We start from the raw sequence: 20,885 nt of genomic DNA on the forward strand, positions 1-20,885 counted from the left end.
CAAATTGACTGTATTACAGTAGGAATGAATAGGGGTAATGTCTCTCTCTATTTTCTTGTTTGTGTACAACAGCAGAGTTGCATCTTTCCATAAAAAGTTACTTACTAAGTGCAATGAATATGTTGAAAACATTCAGAGAGAATTCCCAGATGGCATCCCAGCTCCCAAAACACTTTGCAGTGCTGACAGATGGAGGTCAGGAGGAGTACAACTCAGACTAGATCACAGGTTGTCTTAAACTAGTTTTTTTTCAATAGAACTTTTGTTAGTAGAAGTGTCTTACAGAGCCATTGTACACAGGTTCTCTCCTAAGGTTTTCATGATGAAGGAAACATTCTACAGAAGCCACTCAGAAAAGCCATTTTTCCAGCAGCAGGAGCTCTTCTGAATGGAATGACTCAAAGCACCCAGCCTACAACTCCTTTGCCAACCTGTCACTATGAGGACTGGACAGAGAAATAACTCATCTATTTAGTTCTGCTGCTACAGGAAACAGGCAAAACAAGAGGTGGCATTATTCTTTCAGCATCTCATTGGGATTTTAACAGTGTGCAACATGGGTCTGTAGGAATGAAACTTTTTATGAACATTTTTATCCTAGGTGTTTTGACTATAGAAAATTGTCTTTGGAAAAACAAACTGAACTTGATGCATAATCTTCCATCTTTGCCCAGGTACACATCAATTGCAACCTGAGAAAACAGGTTTTAGCAATTGATGACACTGCAACTGGTTCTAATTACAATGAGTCGAATGTAGGCAATTGTTGTGTGCTCTAACATCATTTATTATTGATTGTAATTTGATCAAGTTGAGATAAAAGTTAAATTTTCTAACCCAAAGCAATTTGCAAATGACCATTGCACAGCAAGCTTTTATGAACAAGAACAAACTTTGCAGTCCTTTAAGATGGAGGCAGAGCAGGGTTAATGAACACATATGTGGGGTTCAATGTGATTTTTTGGATAAGAAAATCTAAATTGCACTCCATGTCCTCCCTAGAATTCCAAAGAAGATTGCTGAAAGTGAATCAGAAGTGTCAAACTGCACCCATGGCAGAGGTCAAACCAGCACAGTCCTGCAGCACCAGGTGATCCCACCTCACTTTGGACTCTGGGGTTTGGGAAAGCATGAGAGAAAATTCTGTATGTGGAAGACTCCTTCAGGACAATGTGCTGGAAATGTGAAAATTAAATCCTAGTAGAATTTTTGCCTGTCATTTTACAAGCTTTAGAAATAAATCTTGCTGAGATGAAGGAAATGTTTTTTGTCGGCTGAAATGATCTGATTTCTTTTAGTTTTACTCAGTATCTTCGCTTTGTTAATTTGTGCTTGGAAATTCACATTAACTTATGTTTATAAACATAAACAACTGAGAAATTGCAACGGGCATGCCTCAACTTTTCAGAGAAGACACACCTCACAATTTAAAAAAATTAAGTATAATCTTTTAAATGAATATATTTGAAAACACAGAAAGCCACAAAGATTCTGAATGACTCTTCAGGAACTGACTTTGATACTGACTTTGTGCCTTGCATGGCCACATCAAAATACTAATGATATTAAAGAAAAAGCAGATAGAACAAATTAAAAGATGATAAAAAAAGGCTTGTGTGAAAGAAAATTACACTGAATACCTTGGTATATTTATTTTAAAAAACCCTAAATAAATCTATTTCATACCTAATCTTAGAAAAATAAAGCTTTTGAGAGCTTTGGGAACTTGCAATTACAACTAAAAAGTAACAAAAGCACATGAAACAAAACGAAATTATCTGCAGCAGCACAATGATAAAGGCTTTTGCTGTGAACTCAAAACCTCAGAAGTTTAATGATCCTCTTTTAAAACATACTTGCTTCTAAGAAATTCCCTGTTCCTTGAAGCAGTTCTTGTTAGCTATCTAACCTTGAAAACACCTTTTGTGACACTTTTTAACTTTCAAGCAGTCAACTTTAGTAACTTCATCATCAAAAAAAAAAATCTACATCAGTTGATTAGTAATTCTTTTAAAATGCAGCATTTGCCTAATACTTGTATTCACAACATTATGCATACATTTATTTTGCTGGTTTTTAACAGTGTGCTGAGCACTATGCATGGCAGTAGGGAAGGCTACATCCTTCACTGAGGGAGCTGTTGCTTGGTGCTTGGTTATTAGCCTGGTTCAGACAGGAAAGAGAACCACAGGAACATTTAGGCTGGAAAAGACCTCTAAAATCAAGTCCAACTGTCAATCCAGCACTGCCATGTCCACCACTAAACCATGTGCCTAAGTGCAACATCCACATCCACCTGTTTTTAGAACATTTCCAGCTGACTCAACCACTTCCCTGTTCCAATGCCTGACCACACTTGCAGTGAAGAATTTTTTCCTAATATCCGACCCAAACTTCCCCTGGTGCAACTTGAGGCCGTTTCCTTTTATCCAATGTTTTCCTAGTTGGGAGAAGAGTCCAACCCCGCGCCTGGCTACAGCCTCCTTTTGGAGAGTTGTAGAGAGCAATAAGGTCTCCCCTGACTCCCTTTTCTCCAGGCTAAACACCCCCAGGTCCCACAGCCACTCCTCACAAGACTTGTGCCCCAGCCCCCACCAGCTGCCTTGCCTGGTCAGGATGTTTTACTGGATGCTTTACTGGGAGCTGCAGGGTGAGAGGGAGATCTGTGAGTGCCAGGGGCTCCTGGATACAGCGAGGATGAGCTTCCCTGAACACAGCCAAGCAGCTCATCCCACTGAACTGCTCACCTCAGTGTGGAACCAGCAGCAGGCCAACACACATATTGATTGCTCTGGTGGACTGCTCACACAAACTCTTGTGCCCAGAGACACACAGCCTCCTGCAGCCACCCACGAGCCAAGTGGGCTGCTTGCCACGGCACCAGCGGGGCTCCAAATGACAAACATCGCTGCTAATGGATGTGTGCAGGAGCACACAGCTTTAAGGAACCCTAAGGAAGCTTTTTTAACTCAACTGCTCTTTCTTTCCCCCAACAGTCAAACAGTGCCCTAAAGAAAGTGAGGAAAGCAAGTTTAGCTTGGTATTTTGCTCCTTTTTTATACCTTACTGCTCTGACATGACAATATTATGCTCCTTCTTGAGCAGTATTCTTTCTGGAATTTGAGCAATTGGGTTGATGGAAGCAAAGATTTCAAGATTTCCTGTATCTGGACCCACCACAAGGGCAGATGGGAAGACAACAAGGCTTCTAGCACTCTAACTCATGATTACAGTTTGCTTTGTAGCTGGCTTCAGAACTCTTTCCTAGAAGTTATTCTTGTCAGCTGTCTCTATCAGCCACCTTGTGATTACCATGGAAGAAATCATGTTTTCCCCTGCTCAGGAGAAGAAAAATAGCTTTCATGCTGGCACACAGTGTCTCCATAGGCATCCAATAAAATTATAGCTAAAAAAAATTTTCCTTTCTATGTTACACCTTCTTTCAGTAGATTTATCAGTAAAGTCCCTGTAATTTAGGAAACAGTGCAAATGTACTAATTTGCATTAAGACCTTCTCAAAGTCATTTATAAACTGGGTTTGTCAGAAAAAGATTATCTTCCCTATATAAGCATAGCATAAAAAAAGGAAGTAATATATTTTAAAAGACTGTAGGCAAAAATCATTCCTAAAACAAACACATGAGGGGGCAATTACAAAAGCTAATTTTAATGAATTTATTTGCTCAAACTCCTTCTCTTTATCTGTGGAGGAAAAGAAATTCTTCTGAACATTAGTTCAAAATGGCTAAATCAATTTTTTTTTGTGTATCGTATGGAAGAAGAGCCTTTCAACCTCCCCTACTTCAAAAACCCAACCAGGGAATATTAGTTTAAAGGCTGATTTAAAATAAAGGTCAAATTTTCCACACCAAAGTTATTTGAAGAACATCCAGTGATATATTCTTTTGTGAAAAACAGGACAGTGTGACATACTGAGTTAGTCCATATTTGAATTGAGATAGAATGTTACTTTTTTAAAAAACACTTTTCTCCAAGTAGGGATCTGCGTTTTACTTTCTAGAGGAAAGAGGTATTTGATTTACTAATTTCTCTGTGAGAACTGGTATCATACTTCCCATTGCTTTGTGCACTGCCTGTGTTTGTCAGCTGTGGGTTTCACCTCTGTCTGGCATCTAACATAATCTTTAATAGCATGAATACAGTATAGTAATAATGCATAAAAGAGACTGTTACATTCTCTAATACAGCTGTCCTGAGACACGGCTTGGCAAACACTGGCTAGTTCTAAATTAGAACAAAATGTAGTATCCTTCAATTATTCAATATGAAATCCTAACAGATAACCTGGGAAAGGGTGATGGAATAGATCAGTGAATCACAACTTCTGTTGATTAATGAATCGCTGAACTTTTGTACTGGTGGGACATGTTCCTATAGAGTGAATAGATATCCACAGATATCCATAATTTCTGCAATTCTCCAGTTAACTTTCCTAAGACTCTTAATAGTAATTTCCAAATTTCATAGGCCTGTGGATGACACACTGCAAGCCTCACATCACTGGGAAGTACCAAATGCAAAGCATAGACGTAGGGGTTAGCAACAGGAAGTTGTCGTTAGTGTTACTTTGTTTTATAAAATAACGAAAAACTTCTTTTCAGTTGCTTCATAGACCTTCACCAGAACTAATTTTGGCCCTACAAGAGCTTTACCTTTCAAGTGCAAGTATCATGGTTGGAGGAACACTTCCTCCACAAAATGTTGTATTCCTGGAGACATGAAACTGTTTACCCAGTCCAGTATCCTGATTTTCTGCTCTGGATTTGTATAAACCAGAAAAATCTGCAGTAGAACAAGCTGCTAATTGCATCTTGATGGAAAGTTTGCTTTTATGACCACATAGGATTAAGTGATAAGATCTTGTTTATATATACAGCAGGTATGTTTTTTATATAAACCAGGAAGTAGGACAAAGGAAGCAGTGATCTTTTCTTAGATGCTTAGAATCACTTTTAACCTAAGAACAGTGCTTTCCAACATTTACTTTGCTTTTAAATACAGGGGTATTACACAGGGGTAATACACTCATATGAGTCCTGTCTTATCTAGTGGTGAATCACTATGTATTTTGAATATAAAATTGCCTTGATGTTGAAACATTTTTTTTTTCTTTTAGGGGGAGAAAAAAAAGTGAAAGCTATAAAATCAAACTTTTTCAAAACATGCAGATTTCCATATGCAGAGTTTCAGGTTTTGGAAATCCATAAAAGATGAGTAGACATATGGCAAAGGTGGTTAATAAGTGGTAATGAATTTTTCTGACAACTTTACATATTCAGTATCCACCTGAAACTACTGCATTGCCCAACCTGCCATATTTCTGGAAATCCCAATAATGGTACAAATCCTTAAAGCGATCATGAATAAAATTCCTGGTTGGAAAGAAAGAGGCCTATTCCTGGTTCTTTCAAAACAGCTTCAGAATCCGTTTTTATAAGTTATATGCAAACCCCTGAATTCCATGTCTCTGGATCTGTCAACACTGCAGTTGTTTCTAACATCTGATGCATATACATACAGCAAGGTACTTAAAAACTTGTATTTAAAGTGAAAAGTCAGGGTTCGGAAGTTAGGAAATCTAAGGATTAAAAAACTACAACAGATTTTTTGGTCAGCTCCTTTATGTGCCACTGCCTTATATTGTGGATTTAAGCCAAAACATCTCTAACAGTAGAGTTCAAAGATGCTTTAGGGTGAATTAAGCACATCTATTTCAGATTAGTTTACAGTATTAATTTACTTCTTGCTTAGCCTAGAACACAAAAATTATAAATAAAAATGGGTAAAATCACCTGTTGACTTGTTTGATGGCCGAGGTGCAAATTTATGTATTGGTTAATTTACTGCCCAGAGCTGATTTACCATATTCGGTGGCACACTATACTCTGTGCAGACCCACGCAGAGCAGCAGCACAAGCAGGGATACACTTCGAGTCGATCTCTTACCTCCGAGTTGACCAAAGCAGCATGGGCACATGATGCACGGCCAGGGACGCGCGGAGCAGCAGGGCAAGGGAGCCCAGGAGCAGGGCTGGAGCAGCGGGGCACAGCCGCGCCATGGCTCCGGGGCTGCACACGGACAGCGCGGCTCTGCGCACAGCCGCACTTCCCGCTCGGGCGCTGCCGCCGGACCCGACAGCAGGGGGATTTCAGAACACCAACTTCCTTCGCCTGAACTTGGGAGTTACTCCTGTTTTTAATACTTTCAGGTTTGTGATTCAAACAGCTCGTAAAACGCTCTGCAGTGAAAGCATTGTCAGTTTCCTCTAACCTTGAAGTGCAAGGGAAAGTCATGAAGTCCAAACTCCTGTCCTATGCAGGCTGATAACACTTATGTAACTTCAAAATGGAGTTTACAGAAAAGTTTTCTGTACTGCACAAAATATATTCTGCAGAACTTCTATCTTCTTCCCCTGCTACATATTATCATGTCCCTCAGCTTAGTTTTTTCACATGTATTGAGATCTGGCGTCACACATTCGGGTGTTGACAGGTTTGAAATCTGCAACAAACTGCAGATTCCAGCAAGAAGGAAGAGAGAGAAAATGGCATGTTCAGAGCCACTGAAACACAGAATTGTCAAGCTATCTTTTGCAGGGAGCAATGCTGCCCCTGAAATCAAAAATATTTTAAGTCAGGGCAAATTATAATCACTCCAGAATGTGACAGGACTTCAGTATTTTGCATGACTCATGTGAGAACAAAATAGTCTTAGAAAATTCCTTCATGCCTGGAAGCAAATTGCTCTGGGACGATTTTTTGTGGCTGCCAAACACTGAGCAGTTTCTACACCTTGTGACTACATTAGGCAGCACAGCCTGGGCACATGTTTGGCTCTGGGCACAAATGCCTCCTCACCATCAGAACAAGATGTTAGAGATCATACACAAAAGAAGTTATGAGCTATGTTAAAATGAGTTGTATTAAGGGAAAAATAAGGAAGCACAGTGAAAACTGTACAAGATGACAGAAAGAGAGGTCAGAAGATATGCATGACTAAATCTGAGCACATGTAGCCAGATCAGTTAAATCTACTTGTCTTGAATCACAGTATATTGCTAAGACTGTGGTTTCCTAATATAAGGCAATTTGTTCATCAACTCAATCTGAAATCTGATTTCTCAAAAAAAAATAAGGGTAGCAATAAAACATTGTCATGTTCCTTTTCTTCTCCATGTTATCTTTACATAATACAGATTTTTACTGTACTTTTTCCTCTTAACCTCAGAGATATATTAGAAATCCCATCTGTTCCCTTTAACAAGCCAGTGGGTGTGTTTGTCTGTTTAAGGATCTGTACAGGTAAGAGAGTAAACCAGACCCCAAAGACAGAGGTAGAAACAGAAGCACCTAGACAGAATAAAGGAATTGCAGAATTTCCAACAAAACTCAATTTTGCAGAAGGACAATATTTGACACACTAACCAATTCACACAGTTACAAAAACATCACCCTAAGTCCTACACCAGATGCACAAATAGTCTGCAGGTCTGATCACATTCAGAAGAGCCAGCTGGGTTCACAAATCCATGGTTTATTGAATGTAGCTTCTTTGGGATTGCTGGTGACAAAAGCAGCTGCTGCAGAATATATTGCATTAACAATATGACTGCAATCACAAGTTTAATTTCCTGTGTCAATACTCAGCATAACTGACGACCCAAGACTCACCAAAAGGGATCCTTTTTGTGGAGGATGAGAAAGACAAGCCTGTCAATCTGTTCCTTAAAATTTTGTGTCAAATTCTCATCCCCCACTGAAGTACAAAATTGAGGTACATTTTAGACTTTATTAACCATTGTTGTGCAAAGCACTGTTGGCAGGACTGTGGTCAAACCTTCACTCTGTGTAGTTGCATTGTATGGAATATTTGCTGGTAGGAGGTGCACTTGGTTTGTACAAAACATTTCTGGGCAACAAGTGGAACACAGCCACATGGTTTCTACCCTCACTTCCCGTTCTTCCCCATGGCTGTGGCAACACAAACCACAGGGCTCCGCCCAGGTTCCGTCACATCCTGAGCTTTGCCCTCTCTTCACTGCTCAGTGCTTGGAACACACCAGTGAGATGCACAGCTGGGGGGTATACTCTGTATTCTGCCTTACAGAAACAGTCTTAAATCTTCTTGAAACATAACCACAGTGTTTTCTCTCAGATTACCATATCTCTTATGAACAAACTTTTAACTGAAAACAAACTGGCTTTTCCTTTTTAATATTTCGCCACAAACCACAGTTTGGGAACAACTGAAGTGAAAAAAGCTTTGAAAAAAAGAAACGAGAAGAGCCTATTGAGTGGGATTTTAATTTGCTTCACTAAGTAAATTTAGCTCACAAATATATCTGCATATATTTTCTCCTTTTTCTTCACTCCTAAAAATAGTGGGTTTTTGGACACTGATTTGAAGGATGACAGTTACAAGACACTTATTTTGTGGAAAAGCATGTTCCAAATATTAGTCAAGCATCTGACTGACTGTACTTCCAGCACAAATTTTTAACTATTTACACAAAAGTTTTCACAGTGTGACTAAATGGCACTGCCAGGAAAGAGCTAATGGTGCTGGTGAATGGAGTTCACACTGATCTGGCACACAGCCACCAGTGGTGTTCCCCAGGGCTCACTACTGGGGCCAGTCCTGATTAATGTCTTTACCAATGACCTGGATGATGGGTCTGTTGCCTAAGGATGATGAAAGAGAATGATGTGGGGGAGCATGTCCAGAGAAGGGCAATGAAGCTAGTGAAGAGTTGAGAGAGACAAGAGAAGATGGCCTCAATTTGCACCAGAAGAGATTCATGTTGGATAATAGGAAAAAATTCTTCACAGAAAGCATAGTCAAGCTTTGGAAGAAGCTGCCCAGGGGAGTGGTGGAGTCACCACACACGTGGAGGTATTGAAGAGCCACGTAGATGTAGAACTGAGACACAGTTTAATGGTGGGGTTGGCAGAGTCAGGTTAATGGCTGGACTTGATCTTAAAGGTCCTCACAACCTAAATGATTCTGGGATTCCAGAAACCTCCAACACCACACTGGATTGAAATCAATGGACTACTGAGTTCACATTTGTTTGAACTATTTCCTTACTTTTTTTTTAAAGCATCCTTCTGGAGTTGTAAATTACCTTTTTAAAAATATGCTTAAGAAGGAAGGAAAAAATTTATAAAGAGGCAGATTCCTATCTATGTGACTCATTGCCATTCAACCCATAATTTACTTCAAAACTCCTTTTATCACTCTGGGGGAAATTCAGACTTAGCAGCCATTCTTATCTTAAGGCTCAGATGTCAGAAAGCTCATAAGCCAGCTGGAATGCTCATGTGCTGCAATTCTACAATTAGTTCAGTACTGAACTACAATCCAGAACTTAAACACACTAAAATTCTGAATTTAATGGTAAATTCAGTGGAAAGGTTCCAATGATGTTAAAATGCACTTGTCAGCCAGATACTGGTTCTACAGTTCATGTTCTGTTGAGGGAGTCAATTCAGTTTTCAGCTGTTTGCTGGCAAGTATGTGCTTATTTCTCCTTGTAAATGCTACTGCTTTTTCCTAAGTAGTTTCATCTGTCAGAACAAAAGGCTGGGTCAAATCCACATCTTATAATAGAGGTTTCAAGAACAACCTTGCAACTTTCTGTTGGATTTTTGGATTTACACCATATGTTTTTCTCTGTAACTATGATCAAACATAAACTTTTTTAATTATGGGGAGAATTTACTTCTTCAAAAAATACAAACTCCTCAAAACTAAACATATTTCAAACAGTCTGAAATGTGTATTTCAAATTATGATATTTAAATTATAATAATTACAATCATTTCAACATCTTGGATACAATTACATGCTGGCAGTTCTTCTATGACCATCTATATGAGCAACAAAATGTAAAGTGGTTCTTTTGCACAAATGTTTGCAGGGCAAGGTGGCTATATCTGGAAAGCTACATATATTCCATTGTTCTGTAAGAATCCAGGGCTCTCGGGGGTTTCTGCCTTATGTGCTTAAGAGAAGAAAAATAAATTTAATACAGTGCTATAGTATTAATTTTCTAATTAAAGGGTGACAAAAAATTAACAGAATTTGCCCAACAGGAATATTATGCTACAGACAGAATGTTCCAAGCAATTCAGGAATACACAGAACAATAATCATTGCTCTAAAAACTGAGAATTTACAAAGCTTTTTAACAACATTTTATTTTTTTTAAATGAAGTTACAAAACTTGAAACACAGTTAAATTAACAGATTGGGATCAAATTATTTTATCCTAAGAAGTTTATTTTGATGTTTAATACAATTAGGGTATTGATGAAAAAGTATATTTCTTTAAAATCTAGGAATTTAGTTCACTTCTTTAACTTTGAGGAACTATTTTTTTGGTAGGAATTTGCATTAGACTGATTGTTACTTCTATGCAAAAATGATGCCATCGCAGGAATTCGAGCAAAGTAGTTTTTTGCCCGGATATGCTTTTGTTCTATTTTGTAAATAAATGGAGCTTCGTAAGTCTGAAAAAAAAAATTCAAATACCATAAATACAATTAAGATATCTAAAAATATATGTGTTGCTTCATATTTTAGACATTATAAATATTTCAACATATTTTAGAAATTATAAATAGTGATCTTTTAATAAACTAAGGCAGATCATTTATTTGTATGTATACATAATGAAATATTTTGTAGTTCTATAGTACTATCTTATGGACCAGTAGTGAAAATTTCTCCTTGCGAAATATTAGTCGTGTTTTAAAACCAGAGTAACTTTTTTTATCCATTCAGGATTAAACTTACTTATTTACTTATTTATTTATTTCTGGTGAGAACATATGCACTTACATTTGAAAATTAAATAAGGCAACACTTAGATAGCAACATTTGCAAGGAGAAGATGTAGGGGCATTCCTTGATAAGAATCAGAGTAGTTATTTTCAACTAATCATGGCAGCAAGTATTTTGCAGCATTTCAGTCAGCACTTGCATGCAGTGGTGACATTTTCCCAAGTTCCTAGTTATTATTAGTAGTTTGGATGATGGAATAAATAACCAGAATATTTAATTGAAAAAACCTTTTGCGATTGCTGTAGTCATCACTTTGAATAATTGCTTTGAAGTAAAATCACTATGAATAATTGCTATTGAACAAAAGGCTTAAGAGGCCTTTTTTGTTTCGGTGAATGAAAACAATGATTCAACTTACAACATTCTATCTTCGCCTCATTTCCCTTATTTCACACTCCTCATTTTATTCTTTTGAAGAAGAAAGTTGAGTCCTCACTACAACTGATTCACATCCAGATTTGTTGCAAGAGCTAATGAAAATACCTCATGGTTTTTATGTAGGCTTGTGTAGCTTACCTGTCCTGACCTAACTCCCCCCCCCCCGCCCCCCATCCACTGAAGCCCTGGACCTGATCAAATTCACGGCATTTCTTTGACTATGACATCCAGACTCATGGCATCAAACCAGAGAAGTGCTCCATCAGGATCTTTGCCTGACATAGTGCTGGTAACAAATTTATGGGTGCTGAGGAGCATCACTAGATTCAGGTTGTCTGAATAGCCTTCTTGACTCACAGTGAGTGAGGGGAGCTAAGAAAAAGATTCTCAGCTTGAAACTGATTTTACCTTCTAAAGCTAAAGCTCACATAAACATGTCTGCTTGAAGACACACACTGGGCACTCACACACAAAATATAATGGATTGCAGAATTCCTTTTGCCTTTAAAATTCCCTGATACATTTCATCCATAAAGCAACACTTCAAAGAGAGCAATTAATTTGCTCTGTTTAGTTTGCTCTTAGGACTTCCAGAAAGAAGAGCAATACATAACAGCTGAAGCTGCATTTTTGATGCACATATATTGTGTTAAAAATTGAATCAAGAACACCCAAAACAAAAGAACACTAGGCAACAATGAGTGCAGATCACGACTTATAGAAATCAATAACCTGGAACTGAAAGGCTTAATAAGCCATTATTAAGTGCAGGACAAACACAACTCACAGGGTTCTCCTGTGCCTTACAAAACTAAATAATCTTAATATATTATGTTCAGTGGAGAGGTATTTCAAAGACTACCATGTTTAGATATGGAATTTGGGAGGATTTGTGTAAAAATCCAGTTTTGATTATGAGTTTAATGCAGTCCTAAGTGGTTTTAATTCAGAAGAGAAATTATGCCTCTATTGCTTAAATGCAAACTATAAGGTTACATTGTAAGGGATACTTAGCTGATACTTATGTAAGAAAGTAGTGACAAATTTTATGATGACAAATGGACAAGTTATGGACAAGGAACCATTCTTCTTTTTGATGAGAAATTTAGAAGACCAGAAACTAATGAGGCCAGAGCATGTCCAAGAGCACAGGCACACAATGGACACAGTATTTATGGTTAGTCTTTAGAATGCTTTTCATCCAGCCTGGCTCTTGTCTGATCTGATCTGAAGGAAGAGAGCATGCATGGGACTGTTCTCAGCAGGCAGCATGGGTGAGGCCACTCAGCTTCTTGCTTTTCAGGAGGGAGAACTGGGGCAAGACAGAGTTCAGGTACATGGAATGCAATGTACATGCCAGATGCCTTCTGAACGACTGTCTATTCTGTTTAATAGTACTGCAATCATTTAAATAGTCACAATGAGCCAATTCAAACACGGACAAGTGTAATGACTAAATTTGGCCCAACATAACTAGTCACAGGATTCTACTAAAACATAACATAAATACGGTAAAAAATAAAGCCCATTGAAATTTACCTTCTGAAGGTTATGCAGCTTAAGATGTGCATCTGCCTCTTCTTTAGTGAGCAGAATAGTGTTCCATGGAGACCACTCATGTTGCTTATCCCACCTGACCATAACCAACTCATACAGGTCACTGCAGGCACTGAGAGCTGACTGGCAGTTCCATATGTTCTCAATCAGGTACTGCATATCTGGAAGCTGAAATAGAAAACAGGATCAAAAAGAAAAGAATCATGTTTCATCCTACATCTCTTGAACCCATGTAAAAATGCAAATAAACCTTTGGGTTAAAAAAAAATTCTATGCACATGTCATATGATCACTTGATTAAAGAGCATCTTGATATACATATATACTTTTGCATAATTGTTGAACATCTGATTCTTTGACCTGTCAGCTAGACTTCTTTTAGTGTACAGCTTGCAGACCCCCTTTTAAAGCACACCTATGCTTCAAGAGCTTAAGGGCTGCTTCTTTATGGGGTGGAACATCACATATCACAGGAAGAAGCTGTAGCTTTTAGCCCGTTTCTCAATCTGTCCACAACAAACACAAAATAGAGGACATATAGTCAAAGCCACTGCTTACTATGAGTTTCAGTGCTCTTTCCAACAGTACCTGAACTAAGAAAACAATTTTACTATCATCCTGATAATCAACTTCAGACTTCCTGAGATTTTCCAGTATGAGTCTGTACTTGAAATATGCTTCTCGTTTCCGAGCCTCATTATCAAGCTGGTAACAGGAGCGACATCTGCCAATGGTGTGGGAACTTGCAGGAATGGGAAACTCAGAAGGTGGTAAGTACTTTTCACAGCTATGACAGAAGTAAACGTTTTTATAAAGTGTTAAGGGATCTTGTGGAACCTAAAATTAAAAAAAAAAAGTTAATTTACCACAGGGTACCTTTGTATTACTTGTATGTTACTCAAACACTCTCAGGATAAGTCTTCCATATCTTCATGCAAGTATTTTCACATGTAAAAGCTAAAGTATTTATTTAAAAATACCCAATAAAGTGCTGTGATTTTTCCTGGATAGGATACCAAGAGAAACTGTACTTTCTTACTGCATTTGCTAAAATCAGTTATATAAATCAGTCAATTCATTTTTAAGCTATATGAAGATCCTAAAATTTATGTTCCAGTGCTCTTCCTGGTGCTTTTATGTATGCAGATTGTCAATTATTCTGGAAAGATGACAACACAGAGAAAACAGAAACTAAATTCTCCACATTTGATTTTTCATGTAGAACCTGCCCTTTATGACAAAGATAAAACCTTGAGATTATGGGCATATTAATATTTTGGCATAAGAATACAAAATCATCAGTCCCACATGTCCAGAAACAACACATGGGAAGAAAATAGACTAAACTTGATAGTGACCTCCTCATCCCCACACTCCTTCATGGGTTCTAAAAAGAATGTAATGTGGTCTGTGCAGACGGACCGAGTCTGTAACTGGACATTATGAGTAGTCTGATAATCTTCAGTCTCTGCTAATAAACCAAGTGTAACATTAACTGTTAGTTGGTTCTAAATCTAACATCTACATCTGACAGATTCTCTACTCCTGAGATAATATTGACCACTGTATGAGGAATGCTCTTCTGACAGATGCAAAATGGACATTGCTACTTAGAGCAGCAACATACGACAGTGATTCATATTTTTATTTGTAATATGTAGTCAGAAAAGAAAAACACACAAAACTAACCACATCTTCTTCACACAAAGTAGTAAATGATTCTGCAACAGAAGCCTGGAACAGTTTTTGCTTAGGTGCAAACTCACTAGACATTGACATGGGCTATGCTCTTCCTTTCTGGATGCATGGCATGCGGCCTCTTGACCAGTAGAAAAAACATAACTTCATCTCTCGGTATACTGATACTGCTTTGCTATTACATTTTGCTGATACCATTCCATGAGATCTACTATTTATAGCTTTCAGATTTTTTATTTCAGACACAAGAGTTCCTGGGCTCTCTCAGTGCTGCCAGCCACTTGTCAGGTGCTTATGACCATGTCTATGCCCCATGCTTCCTAATAGGACAATATAAATTTATTTGTGTGAAACCTATGTACTTGCTACATTTTACTTCCTGAGGAACTCCTCCACGAATTCTACAGCAAAATGTAAAATAAAAAACCTTTCAATATTTTCCATCCCCCTTCTCTTTAGTTCAATGGCCACTATGTCAGGCTGCAAAATAAGAATAATACCTTAATTAACCCAGCAACTTGAGGGTTAAACTCTGGAGTTTTGATATACTGGAGAAATAATGTACAAATTCTTTTCCTCAGTCCTTCCAAGTTGCATTCTTTCACGTCTCTTGACATAAGATCAATTTCCCTGTCAATTAATGCCACTATTTCCTGGGTTAATTTACATTCATGTTCCTGGAAAAAAAAACAGAGAGAAAAAGGAAAATAAAGTGCACAACCATAAAGAAGCAAACAAACAAAATCATTCAACAAGACATGAAAGCAACCTATGGAATCTATGGACATTACCATTCATACCTCTGTATGTTCATACAAGAACATGTTCACAGAAGAACTCGTTAGTCTCTCAGGGAAAAAAAATCTCCAGGGAAACAACTGTAGAACTACAAAAGTGAGAATGCTTACAGATTCTGTTTTAAAGAGCCTGTATATGTATACCAAAGCTGTGAGGAACTGTAAGCCTGGAAGCACTAAAAGATACTTAGCAGAGGTACTCAACAAGTGCAAAATTTTAAGTCTTCAAAAGTCCAAAGAAATATTTCCCTAAGAAGCTTCCTTTGGCTATGAGATTGGAGGTGTAATATGGACGGGTTTAAAAAAAATGCCACAAGAAAACCCAAAAAATCCACCACACTAGAGGCATGGGGGACTTTGCCTGGAAATTAGTCACTTCAATATTTCTAATGCTTGGCAGGAGATTCTCCAGAGAGAGAGACATAAGAGGTGAATGAGTTCAGTGATTTCTCAAAAGAGAGTGCTAATTTACAGAAATTCACTTGTTCACTACAGCAATATTGACTTGTGTTAAGATGGGCAAGAGTTCATAAACCAGAAGTGTTCTCAATGCCATAGTGACTTTAAATCAAATACTGCCACTACTAAAACAAACAGCAAGATGCTTGTTGTTTTAATAAGACCAGGAAGCAGCATTCTATTCTAGGCTGATGTCAACAGTATCATCCTGAAAGGACCTTGAAACTCATTCTTATTGTACATGAGTAAATAAATAAAACCTATATGAAAGACTAAAAATAAATGCAACCAGCTTCAAATTCATTGGGAACACTAGCAGCAACAGCGGCAGCAGGCAAAGAGAAGCAGAAAAAAATCAGTATTTGCTACCCATAAAATTGGTAATCCAAACCAACAGATAGATAAGGTTCTAAACAGATATTTCAAAGAACTGAGAAAAAATTAATGGTAGTTGCCACATATATCCCTGCCACAGTACTCATAAGATTGATATTAAGTAGGAAACAAAACTTTGTACTAAAATTGTATTATGTATTAATATACAAAGAAGTCTAAAACCACGGGGTTAAAATTCAAACACAACCTGAAGACAAACATGCACATGATAAAGTGAAAGATGAATTTAGAGTGTATCTGGAATTTAAATTACACTCACACACCAGATAGTGCATGAGGGTCTCTAGCTCACCATCATGGCACTTGTCTGCCAGCAGCAGCACTGCAAATGAGTCAACATAATTAAGTGACAGCACCTTTGGAAAGTACAGCTTCAAGCTAAACATAAATAGAAAACTAAACCTTACCTTCACTGTCCATTTGAGTGTTAACAGCACAGATATCCTCTCATCTTTTGGGATGTCCTTTAGGTTAATGCTGCGGTAGATTTCAAGTAGTTCTTTGCCACGGAGTGAGTTCTGTGTATCCATTTCAGTGATTTTTCCATCAAATGCTTTCCACCTCCTAGGTTGTGCACACTTCAGAAACAATTTGTAGAACTCTGAGCTATTAAAATCTGACCACCAGCTGAACAATTGCATTATGTTACATCAAGTTTTATCAGAGCAAAGAAGGACTCAACATTAATGCTTGACTAATGCAAAAGGCTAATTCTATTGGTGATATTGATACAGCACCTCTTCCACCAAAGCAAGCATTCAATTGCGTACTTTATTTAAAGCAGCAGGTCATGACAATTTTGACTTACAGGATAAAAAGCAAATAATATTCTCCTACAGGGATATGCTCTACTTCTTTAAAGTGAATTTACTGACAGTAGTGTTAGAATACATTTGTTTTGTATTTCACTTTGCAGTCATATATCCCATCAAACTATCAGTAAAAATCAATGGGTCTGTTGACTGTGCAAAGATTGAAAATTTAAGACCTTAAAGTCTACTGCCATAAAAAGTATCTCCAGGGAACTGTTCTATTTATACTAGTTGCAGAGAAGGATAGAAGGAATACAGTTTGTTAGAGCTAGGGCAAGCTATGTGTTTATAGTTTACCAGACACTTCACCTAGCTTCTTGTTTGCTAACTTCACCACATGCCATATGCCTTGTGCTTCAATTAGCTCTTTGCACACCTTTAACTTTCATAGACAGTCAGAAGTTCCATGATGTCACCTGCCCCACAAGATCTAAAAAGTACAACCATTTTCTTCATTTTCTTCTTTCCAGAAAATGGGTTTTGGTTAGAAATAACTGTTACATAAAGAGACAGGTGTCCAATTCCAATAGAAAAAGAGTTTTCAAAAGTCTCTCCCAACATTACTTAACTCTATTTCCTTCTCTTAATGGGGAGAGGTACTTGAAACCTCTTTCTATGTTTCAATTATTCTCTTTCACTATATTTGGAACTTAAGTACTCACTAACACTCACGAAGTTCACCTTGCAGTCTCAGTGTGACCTAACAACAGGAACACTTTATGCAGTATTCACATGCCTAGTAGTTTTCTGGACATGATCCCAGCATTGACAATCATTATTTTGATGAAATAGACTTGATATGGTGATAAGTAATAAAAATATCAAGAATATTTAGACAGCTGGAAGATACATGATTAATTATCACTACAATGAAAACTTTTCCTCACTTTTAAATAAATAGGTAAGGAAAAGAAAGAAAAAATAATTTTAGAAAGGATTTAACATCAAATTAATGACACTAAATTACATTATCAGTGGGGGTAGAAATCTAATTAAAGGAGATATTCTTAACAGCCAAAACTAAGAAATGCAATAGCAAAACCAGACATTTGCTAAAAAAACCCCAAAACAACCAACCAACCAACCAACCAACTCTTAATTACTTGGTGAAATCTTGCAATTTCTGCAAAACTTGAGCAAGGCAGTTTTTTCTCTGTCATATATAGGGAGCATTCTATTGTAGGTTCATTTTGTTTCACTATCTTTGTACAATACTAGAAATTCTTTAAAAAACCCTAAAATAAAACCAAAACTCCACACTTTGTAAACAATGAAATTCAGACCAACTTAGAAGGTCTATCATACTGACAATCCTTTGTATGTTAGACTGGGACAAATCACTCTTTTCCATATAGTAGTTAATTCAGTACTGACATTTGATCCTTGTCAAGGAAATCACTTACAATAACAGAGAAAGGTCATTTGCTAATGCTAGGAAAAAATCAATGGCCAGGGTAGACCCTAAGAAATAGTCAGTAAAATCAGATATTTCTGATAATTTGCAGACCAAATAGGTGCAAGTAGACTTGGTAACCCATTCTTCAAATGACCCTTAATACAGACCAATTCTGTTATTATAATTATTTCTTCAAAAATAAATCTGTAACTTCTGTATTTTTTCTTACTACCTTATCTTAGCTGGGTCTTACATTAAAAATTTTTTAAATGTAAAAAAAAAAATACGCAGCCTTCTACTGAAAAAAAAGAAAGAATCACAAGTTCTCTGGTTTCAGGACTATTTTTCTGTACTCCAGACTGACAGGAGAAAAACTAAAACTTTGAGATCTTCTGCCAGCTTTCTCTTGTCTTTCAGTCTGCTGGCAGTGCTGTGGAATTTACAATAATCCTGTTATCTGTATTACTACAACTACACTCTGCTGCTAATGCATGAAAGCAGAAAAAGTGCCTGAGGAGAGAAACACACCACCACAGAGAGAGAGAGAAAAAGGTAAGTATAATCAAAAAAAATTCCATAGGATGTGTGCAGAAATAGTACAAGGCATGAAAGGTATGAACTGAGTGACAGTTAATAGTGACACAAATTTCTTTAAATATGATTGCTGTACAAAAGCTTAATCAAATACTTCCACTCCAAAGTACAAATGCTGAAGAAGAATAAGCTCAGCATAAAGAACCCCCTAGAACATAGGGCACACACAACCAGTAGCAGCCTTCATAAGGGCACACATGCCTGTGGAGGTACATGCTTAAAGTAGCAAAGAAGGGAACAAAGGTTTCCATGGAGAAGCAACTTTCATGCCACATTGGCTATTGCAGCTTGCAGTCTTCAGATGTGAAAGATATTATTGCAGCTTTAACTAGCAAGTGTCCAGATCGACATTGCCAGCTCAAAGTTCAAGAAAAAAACCAATAATCTCTAATCAAGCACTCAAAAATAAATTTCATACTGTAATTTAAAGTGCTTAAGTTGCACTGTTACAGTCATAGCAAACCATCCATCTAATTTTGAGATGTACAAAATTAGATTTATCTTTTATAAAAATGCAAAAATTTTTACTTTTTCTCCGAGTTAGAACTATCTCCATGTTAGAACAACACTCAAAATCCTACAGCTGACATGAAAAAAACATGAAACATTGCACAGAATGTGCAATAGTTCAGAAGCTCAATAAATTTCAAAACTAAAAAGATTACAGTCCCTTTCATGAAAAGCATAATTTATACATTTAAAGTAGGAATAAATAAATTATTAGTGACTGCTTCAGGAAAAACAGTCTTTCCACTTGTCTTTCCACTGTTTGGAAAGACAAAATATCAGTTGTCTCTGATGTGTCTCCTGATTCTCCAAACATAAACTGTCACTGAGAGTTCTTGTGCTGAAGAACATTTTGCTTCTGATTCTAGATGTAAGAAAACTGCACAGCTTGTCAGAATATGTGCTGGAAGCAATTTGTACAGGTAGGACGCAAGAAAACAGTCCTTATGGAAAAGTAACGACAGAGTCAGTTAAAAGAGAAATATATTTGCTTTGACTGTTCCAGGCTTCTTTTTCTAAGAAGGTAACAGAACAGATTGTAAGTAGAAGAAGCAAACATTAAACATAGAAATGATTCAAGGCTCTGAAAATAATCCTAATTATTTGGTTTTCTGGTTTTTTTTTTCATTCTTGAAAGCAGTAAGACAGAAAACAGTCATACCACAGCAATAAATGCGGTAACAGTTCCACCAACATTTCAGATAAGCAACTTGTTCATAATGAGAAATTGAATACATTTTATCAAATCACATTTAGAGTACAGTTCCCCTGCATGAGTAATAAAAAGAATGGAAAAAAGTCTCTTTTGGACAAAACCACCATTTTTACTTTTAAGCACTCAATAGTCAAAATTTTAAAATAACAATAATAAAAAAAATTAGATAGCTAAAAACCATTTCTGTTGCAGTATTTCTTTTCATAATCATGTCATAGATTTTGAAACTAAACTATTACTTTTTTCCAATGGCTGGACATCTACCTAAAAGGACAAGGGGCTTTTTTGTATTTTACATTAAGATACCACTGAATTTAATGCCAATTTAAATCATTTTTGTGAATTAAAGAATTCTCTTTTTTTTTTTTTATAAAGACTGAAGAACACTTCCCTTAATTATCATCCCCAAGATTATACAAGAATGAAATCTCAAGTTAAAGTTCTAATGGAACTAAAGTCAGTGATTCAATAACTGAATTCAACATCAGATTCAAACTCTTCTCTATACAGGGAAACAGAATAAATGCTTTCTTTAAAGACAGACATATGATGACCAGAGGCCTATTATCATTTGGGAAATTAATTAAAAATTTACTTCCTGAAGGATAACATATTTATGTTATTATAATTAATTATATGTATTGTTTGTATTTTTTACAGTTAACAGCATTAGTTATCCACTGTTCAGCCTTCAGTTGGTGTGGCAGCT

General features: G+C 36.9%; 1 protein-coding gene across 10 annotated transcripts in view; it reads right to left on the reverse strand.

Moving 5' to 3' along the window:
- Positions 1–20,885, reverse strand: part of IQUB (IQ motif and ubiquitin domain containing) — a 78,724-nt gene that overhangs the window by 48,153 nt on the left and 9,686 nt on the right. For 8 of the 10 annotated variants that reach the window (XM_077179011.1, XM_077179007.1, XM_077179008.1 and 5 more), the window contains 5 exons: positions 16,560–16,730; positions 15,001–15,177; positions 13,391–13,639; positions 12,785–12,970; positions 9,781–10,533 (listed from right to left, as the gene is read on the reverse strand). In XM_077179011.1, the coding sequence (XP_077035126.1) occupies positions 10,372–10,533; positions 12,785–12,970; positions 13,391–13,639; positions 15,001–15,177; positions 16,560–16,730 (945 nt within the window). In that variant the 3' untranslated portion in view covers positions 9,781–10,371. Of the gene's footprint in view, positions 1–5,967; positions 6,161–9,780; positions 10,534–12,784; positions 12,971–13,390; positions 13,640–15,000; positions 15,178–16,559; positions 16,731–20,885 lie in introns of those variants that run through there. The other 2 variants (XR_013182456.1, XM_054632066.2) reach the window with 2 other exon arrangements.

This window comes from Agelaius phoeniceus, chromosome 5, assembly GCF_051311805.1.
Source record: "Agelaius phoeniceus isolate bAgePho1 chromosome 5, bAgePho1.hap1, whole genome shotgun sequence".
Lineage (NCBI taxonomy): Eukaryota > Metazoa > Chordata > Aves > Passeriformes > Icteridae > Agelaius > Agelaius phoeniceus.